The 7895-nt window shown below is 46.6% G+C and overlaps 1 protein-coding gene across 2 annotated transcripts in view; it reads right to left on the bottom strand.

Annotated features, from left to right (window-relative positions):
- The window catches only part of ST3GAL6 (ST3 beta-galactoside alpha-2,3-sialyltransferase 6), a 23763-nt gene extending 16334 nt beyond the window's left edge, over positions 1-7429 (bottom strand). The window contains exons 1-4 of one of the 2 annotated variants that reach the window (XM_010153436.1): positions 7341-7429; positions 6325-6393; positions 4990-5067; positions 465-568 (exon numbers count right to left, since the gene is read on the bottom strand). In XM_010153436.1, the coding sequence (XP_010151738.1) occupies positions 465-568; positions 4990-5067; positions 6325-6393; positions 7341-7429 (340 nt within the window). The remainder of the gene's footprint in view (positions 1-464; positions 569-4989; positions 5068-6324; positions 6394-7340) is intronic. The other variant, XM_010153437.1, reaches the window with a different exon arrangement.
- Positions 7430-7895: the final 466 nt, after the last annotated feature.

The following is a 7895-nucleotide window of genomic DNA, read 5'->3' as shown; positions in this document are numbered from 1 at the left end:
CCCCTTCAGACCCAGAGACACCTTCCCTGGTGAGAGAAGCCAGCCCAATAAAAGGAACATTTTGCTAATGTTAACTGCCCCAGTCTGGGGACTTCTGCCTCAGCAGGACTCTGGATCCCGCTCGGTTTAGGCATGCTGATCAAAGCCCACCACATGTTTCACCTAGCTAAGCACTAGCTCAGTATCTTTAGCACTCCAGCCCATACACAAACTAACAGAAGCTGAACAAGCTCCACTCTTCCTCACTCCCACTTTTTTACAGCTTCTCTGCTAAGAGGGGCAACCCCAACATGGTGTTTTATTTGTTAGAAACAGGAGGTGCCAGGTCAGAGGGACTAAATGAAACCATCAGGGCATTTCTAGATACCCCCCTGAAGAGGAAAGACCAAGGCCAGAGATTCAGGTGGCTTTACACACCATACAGGTTTTTCTGTCTAAAAACAAGGTACACTGGGAACACAAACCTGCTCTCTTTATTCCGTAAGGTAGTTCAAACTTATCGCTCCCATGGAACTCCGCCACTCTGATAAAATCATTAGCACACAGGAACGGGTATATTTTGTCAACACTAATGAAGGGAGAAAGGAAGAAGTTTTAAAAATCCACATGATGTACTTGAATATGCCAGTAATTCGTGCAACTGCTTTTAAAAAAGCTTTCTTTATCCTACTTCAAGTATTATCAATTTTTAAAATAAGAAAAACACTCACGAACACAGGGAAAGATAGCAGGTGACAGAAAAGGGGAAGACTTTATAATGAAAAATACAGATAGAGCACGAGATAAAGTTATTTCTCTGCTAGCATAAGTTATATAGTCATTAAAACCGCATGACTGAAAGCTTACACCATAAACCAGCATATTTAAGAATACATAACCCAGGAAGACAATGAATAACTTCATGTTTGAAAAGTACACAACAGAGGCAGCAAGGAAAATTAAGAGTTATTATTACATTAGCTTTATGTGGCAAGGTTTTGGTAGGGGTAGGGGCTACAGGGGTGACTTCTGTGAGAAGCTGCTGGAAGCTTTCCTCATGTCTGACAGAGCCAATGCCAGCTGTCTCCAGGGGGGACCCGCTGCTGGCCAAGGCCGAGCCCATCACTGACGGTGGTAGCGCCTCTGGGATAACGTGTTTAAGAAGGGGGGAAAAAACTGCACAAGGGTGAATGCAGCTGGGGAGAGAAGTGTGAATATGTGAGAGGAACAGCCCTGCAGACACCAAGGTCGGGGAGAAGGAGGGGGAGGAGGTGCTCCAGGTGCCAGAGCAGAGGTTCCCCAGCAGCCCATGACAAGGCCAGCTGTCCCTCTGCAGCCATGGAGGGTCACAGGGGGCAGAAACCCCCCTGAAGCCTGAGGAGGGCCCCAAGATAGAGCAAGGGGATGCCTGAAGGAGGCTGTAACCCTGTGGGAAGCCCGTGCTGGAGCAGGCTCCTGGCAGGACCTGTGGATCCTGCGGCGAGAGGAGCCCATGATGGAGCAGGTTTGCTGGCAGGACCTGTGACTCCATGGGAAGCCTACATTGGAGCAGTCTCCTGGCAGGACCTGTGGATCCTGCGGCGAGAGGAGCCCATGATGGAGCAGGTTTGCTGGCAGGACCTGTGACTCCATGGGAAGCCTACATTGGAGCAGTCTGTTCCCAAAGGACTGCATCCCACAGAATGAACCCATACTGAAGCAGTTCATGAAGAACCACAGTCCATGGAAAGGACTCACATCAGAGAAGTTGGAGGAGGACTGTCTCCCGTGGGAGGGACCCCACACCACAGCAGGGGCAGGGTGTGAAGATCCTCCTCGAGGAGGAAGGATTGGCAGAGACAACGCGTGACAACCCCCATTCCCCATCCCCCTGCAGCACTGCTGGGGAGGAGGGAGAGAAAATCAGCCCAAGAAGAAGGGAGGGGTGGGGGAAGGTGTTTTTAAGATTTGATTTCCCATTATCTTACTCTGATTTGATTGGTAATAAGTTAAATCAACTTTCCCCTGTTTTGCCCATGACAGTAACTGCTGAGTGATCTCTTCCTGATCTTATCGTGACCCATGAGCTTTTCATTACATTTTCTCTCCCCTGTCCAGCTGAGGAGGGGAATGAGAGCAGTTTTTGGTGGGCACCTGGCCTCTAGCCAGGGTCAACCCACCACAATTATATATGGCAATTTATTTAATAAGATTTGAAACAAGGTACCTAAACTTGAAAATACCATTTCCCAAAGATGTCAGCTTACTTGAGATGCACTCCCACTCCAAACAAGTGGCACTTCATGGCTGTGTTGACAGTGTGGAGCAACAGGGGTATATCCGTACAGCAAAGTTCTCATGTTCACATTATACACACCCTGGGATTTTTTCTGACTCTGGACTAACCCTAGTAGGGCCCCACAGACTGAATGCCCCTTGGCAGCTGCAGTACACCCGGTGTGCTCCTGCAGTGCATCTTCTGGCTTAGCCAAAAGCCAGGTGTCTGGGAGGAGCCCAGCACACCAGCCAGGTCTGCCCTGCAGCGAGAAGCCTGGCACATGGGTATCACTGGAGGTTTGCCTCAAAAGAGCATTCTGCAAATTAGAACGTGACGTCATCACACCTTAAGCATCAAGATAGAAAGAATGGGTCACTTGCTTGGGAAGACAGTACCCACAGACAAGGGTTCTCTCATAGCAAGGAAGGGACTCTTGTTACCATATCTGGCAAGTGAATGAATAGTAGACCCAATCCTGTCACATGCTCCCATGCCCTTGGCTTCACCTTGGAGCTGAGCTGACACACGCTCACCGAACTGGTTGACTTCGTAGCCATCTTGCATACTAGGTGCTATATTAAGATGTTAACCCAGAAGTATACAGTCAGTGAGAAAATCTAGTGTTGTTCATAAATACCCACAGCCAGCACACGACTCGTTTCTCTATTAATACCTGCTTAAAAAAAACCCTCTCAGTTTCACAAATGAAGTATCTCACGATAAGCTCTACGTATTCAGAAGTTACTAACAGTAAAAACAAAGTAAAGCCAACAAGACACTGCAGCCCACACCCCAAGAACTGGGCCACAGGTTAACTAAGCCAGACCAGCTAATTTTGACAATCATGCACTAAACACCCCTATTAAATTTAGTAAGTCGCCTTGCTGTTCAAAAGCAGCTGGTATGCTTAAGACATAATAAATAATTTACCTGCTGCAAAGCGATTCTTAGTTCCAGCTCTTCTAGCTCTGGTTGCTTTCCAATAAATAATTCTGCCAGGTCAGAAATCTTTTCAACCTCCCGAGGCTATTGCCAAAGTGCCCTGACTAGATCTTCAGCTCACACAGACTGTCCCTGTAAAGGAGCTATGGAAGCATGTGAGAGGCTGTTGGGGCTCTGCACCTACCTTCTTCTCACTGAGGATCTCGGAGTTCCCTCTTGCCGCCCTGCTCAGGGCCAGCACTACCCTGCCGGGCCCAACACTGACAGTCTGGGCACACTCTGTGCACCAGGGACCTAGGATCACCCTTTTGGGCCAGGGACCTAACCAAAACTCAGTCTGCAGCACTGCTTCGGGCAGGACAAACCCGAGATCCTTCCACGTTGTTTAAAACACTAGCAGCACTGAACTAAAGCCTTGTCTTCCTGTACACAAAAAGGACCAAAAAAGAAGCAATGGTGGCTTTGCTTAGAGCTTTAAGATTCCTTCAGCCAGGACTTGGTCTGAACATCCTCCCAAGCTTTCTCAGGGCCATACTCAGTGTTTGGTCAGGTAAAACACTAAGCCAACAATATAGCCTGTCTGCTTCTGGCCCCGTAGCCCTTCCTTGATCTCTATTATTTCAGACTAAGACTTCTAAGATTTAACACAAAGAGGGTGGTGAGGCACTGGAACAGGTTGCCCAGAGAAGCTGTGGATGCCCCATCCCTGGAAGTGTTCAAGGCCAGGCTGGATGAGGCTTGGAGCAACATGCTCTAGTGGAAGGTGTCCCTGCCCATGGCAGGGGGGTTGGAACTGGATGGTCTTTAAGGTCCCTTACAACCCAAACCGTTCTGATTCTGTGATTCTATTACTTGTGCTTCTAATAACAAAATCTCCCAGTATTTCCTCACAAACATCTTGAATGCACTTTTGTAACCAGACACCTCTGTTGTTCTGGGTTGAAGCTCTTCATTTTGCCATATGACTGCTTCTTTACAGAGGAAGCTTTCTATGAGTACCTTAAAGCAGAAGATACCTACAGACAATTCAACAACACTACGAGATTAACAAAACCGTGTATAATCCCAAATTCCATTAAAATTAAAACTCTATTGAAGAGGAAGAATTTTATATCATTAAAGATTGGATGAATTTTTGCACATTTCATACTCCTCTTTCCAAATAAAAAGGAGATTTAAAAAACTTCTCTGGTCCCTCGTTGCTACAGAAATACTTAGCTACCAAAGAAATCTTTTAAGTCTAGGTTCTTAACAGCAGAATGACCGAGTTCCAGTCTTGGACACGACATCTTCTTTTACAGGAAAAACATGGCAAGTTAAAGATTGGATGAATTTTTGCACATTTCATACTCCTCTTTCCAAATAAAAAGGAGATTTAAAAAACTTCTCTGGTCCCTCGTTGCTACAGAAATACTTAGCTACCAAAGAAATCTTTTAAGTCTAGGTTCTTAACAGCAGAATGACCGAGTTCCAGTCTTGGACACGACATCTTCTTTTACAGGAAAAACATGGCAAGAAAAGAAATCTTTTAAGTCTAGGTTCTTAACAGCAGAATGACCGAGTTCCAGTCTTGGACAGGAAGTATTTATTACATACACCAGCATGCTGAGCTAGCTGTGTGGTGTTGCCCAGGTGCTGATCAGTGGCAAGAGAAACAATCTGTGTTGCCACAACCAGGAAAAGCAGCCATGAATCCAAGCCCAAAAGCTGTACTTTCAGAGGTGAATCAAAACGTGAAGCAGACCAGAATATGTAAATAGCCCCTTTCTACCTCAATCCCCCTTCCCCACCACTTCCCACAGAAGACTCACCCCACTAAAGATTCAAATGCTGGTTTCAGGAGACAAGTGTCCAGCGTGTTCCTTCGCCCCATGGCCGTAGGCGGCAGCCTGCAGAAGAAGAATGTCAAAGAAACAGCAAGAACAGGAAGGAGGTAGCAGCAGCAAGGTAGGGAAACTTGGACAATCGAAAAAAAAGACGGTTACTGAGTTAACACCATAAATTTTCACGATTGCTGCAGTCTGTTATAAAGATGGATCTCTCTCCTTGCAGTACGATTACTTTTTACTAGTAAGGCTTTGATCTCACAGTGCTGCTCCAAGGGGTCTGCAAACCTCCGTCGCTCAGCAGCAAAGCGGCCATAACCAGAGATGAGGTCTCAGGCCCACGTGCAGAGAAGTGGGACACCTGGGCTGAGCCCCGCCTGCAGCCATACCAGACGGCACCACCAGCACTGCTGGGAGGGGAGAGAGGAACAGACACCACCATATCGGGTACTTCAAGGACAATGGGATTTTGAGGCGGGGGACACAAATCATTCCTCTCGCAATAAGGCTACAGCTTACACTTGTAAGCACATTCCCGCCTTGGCGATTTAGCCCAGTCAGTAACAAATATGAAGCCCAGAAAGGAGGGTAAAGTTCAGCGTGAGCTATGTGTGCATCTGGGCTGCATTAAGCACAGAAGGATGAAATCACATTAGAACCACAAGCCAAGCAGACCATTAAGGTTAATTGCTTTTGGTAACCTCAAGTTGTCATGTGAATACTGACACTGGGAATGCACCCTATGAAATGTATCAGCTGGCCAGCTCACTGCTTTCCAGCATCAGCCTCCAAGGCTGCATTTTGCCCGAGAGCTTCAGAGAGAAGGGAGACCTGCTTTTCAACTTTAGCACAGATGCTCGTTAGTCCCACAAACCTAACTGCACCAAGTTGCTAACACAAGATCTGCTTATACACGCACAACACAAGTGAACCACACCTCCGATTTATGAAGTTTTACGCACAGAGGTTTCCCTCATGGCTCTACTAATTTTATTCAGGTATAACTCAGAATTGAAGAAATTTCAAAGCTGTAAACAAATTCATTGCTTGTTACAAAATGTCACTGTAAGTGGCCATAAATATTAACCAAACACTGGAAACATGACATGGACAAACTCCTTTCTGCGAGACACCTTACAATTGTGTTCAGAACAGAAACAGGCAATGGACACAGCTGTATAATAACCTACTGAGCAGGGAGCCCACAGGCAAAGGCTATGGATTTTCTTCTCAATCCCTCCCACCTGCCCCAAAAACAGCCAAACAAAAAAAAAACCCACAACACACCTACTGCAAAAAAGACTGAACTGCTGGACTTACTGGGTAACTCCGCTAGGCTCATAGGAAGGAGGAGCCCTCACAGAGGAAGTCTGTCCATGAAAGCTAATCCTGCAAAAAGGGAAATATGACAACAATGTTTGTGTTTATAGCAAAGCACCACAACAGAAAACCATTTGTATCAATCGTATGCTATAAAAAAGACAAACTGAGGCACATCAATCACCACAGTTAAAAGCTGTCACTATTATCTTCATAACACACACACTGGTCAGGCTTGGTTATAGCTGTGCAAAGGCCAACAGAAACTCAACTTCAATAAGCACCTTGAATTTTAGGTCCCAAGCCACACCTGTCCCCTGCAGCCTGGAGCCAGTGAGGGCTCACTTCCCACAAGGTTGCCACTGGGACTTGGCAAATACCAGCTTTTCCAGAGGTGCCCACTACACCTGCAGTTATTCCCGTATGCAGAGCAGGTCCCTCCCACATCATTTACCAGGCACCTAAGGGAACAAGCTAAAAGCCACACCTGTCCCCTGCAGCCTGGAGCCAGTGAGGGCTCACTTCCCACAAGGTTGCCACTGGGACTTGGCAAATATCAGCTTTTCCAGAGGTGCCCACTGCAGTTATTCCCATAGGCAGAGCAGGTCCCTCCCACGTCATTTACCAGGCACCTAAGGGAACAAGCTAACACTAAAGACACATAGGGTGGGGGGAGATAGAGACACATGACACACAAATAAGGTCTCTCTCCTCACCTGAACATCTATTTTCATGAAACTCAGATGGGCTTCCTATCTCTGAGGTCCTGATCTCTCCATACAACCAGGCTCAAATCAACTACTAGGTTTAAAAGTGACATGAGAGAAGGGGCAACAGGACAGAACAATCACATTCATTCCTTCACTGTATGAAGAAAACACCCAACAAACACACACACACACAGAGTAGTAACCACTTCCGTTGATTACTAGTGAACAGCTGTACAGCAACTCACATCCGCATCGCTCACAGCCATGACCATGCCTGCACTTTAAGCGAACAATGCATCACCGTACCAGTTGAGGTTGTTTCTCCACAGATTTCCATGCAGTATACCATACATAAGAGCTGCTGCCAGGATAAAAAACAGAAGAATTCGTTTCATGGCTGATAGACCTAAAATGTAAGAAAAAGCAAGAAATTTAAAACCAAGTTATGCTATTAAAATGATTGTTCATAAAGCATCTAGAAACCCACAAAAGGAAATCCAGCCATCACCACCACCACAAATTTGACAGGGGATCACTCTGGTTTGATTTCTCACACAAAGTCCCAGGGACAGGAGCTGAACGCTGCTCTGCACCCACTACATGCACATACTTTGCACCGTAACACAGAAGCATTGAGAGAGGCTCACTCTAGGTTCCCTCTGAAGGCAGAAGGGAAAGATGGGCTCTTCCAGAAGCACACCAGAGTAGGAAATCCCTGCTGTCCACTGGCAGCCCGAAGAACCAGCCTTTTGGGTGAAAAGCTAGCCTTTACAGACCTGTGCCTCTCCTCTTTCGTGTGCCACCTACTATCAGTTTCCACGATTACTTGGCACTTTGCAGGAGGCAGATAGGCTGATGCCA

This window comes from Eurypyga helias, unplaced genomic scaffold (assembly GCF_000690775.1).
Source record: "Eurypyga helias isolate BGI_N326 unplaced genomic scaffold, ASM69077v1 scaffold4146, whole genome shotgun sequence".
NCBI classification, from domain to species: Eukaryota; Metazoa; Chordata; class Aves; order Eurypygiformes; family Eurypygidae; genus Eurypyga; species Eurypyga helias.
This window is presented reverse-complemented; position numbering and strand designations above follow the sequence as displayed.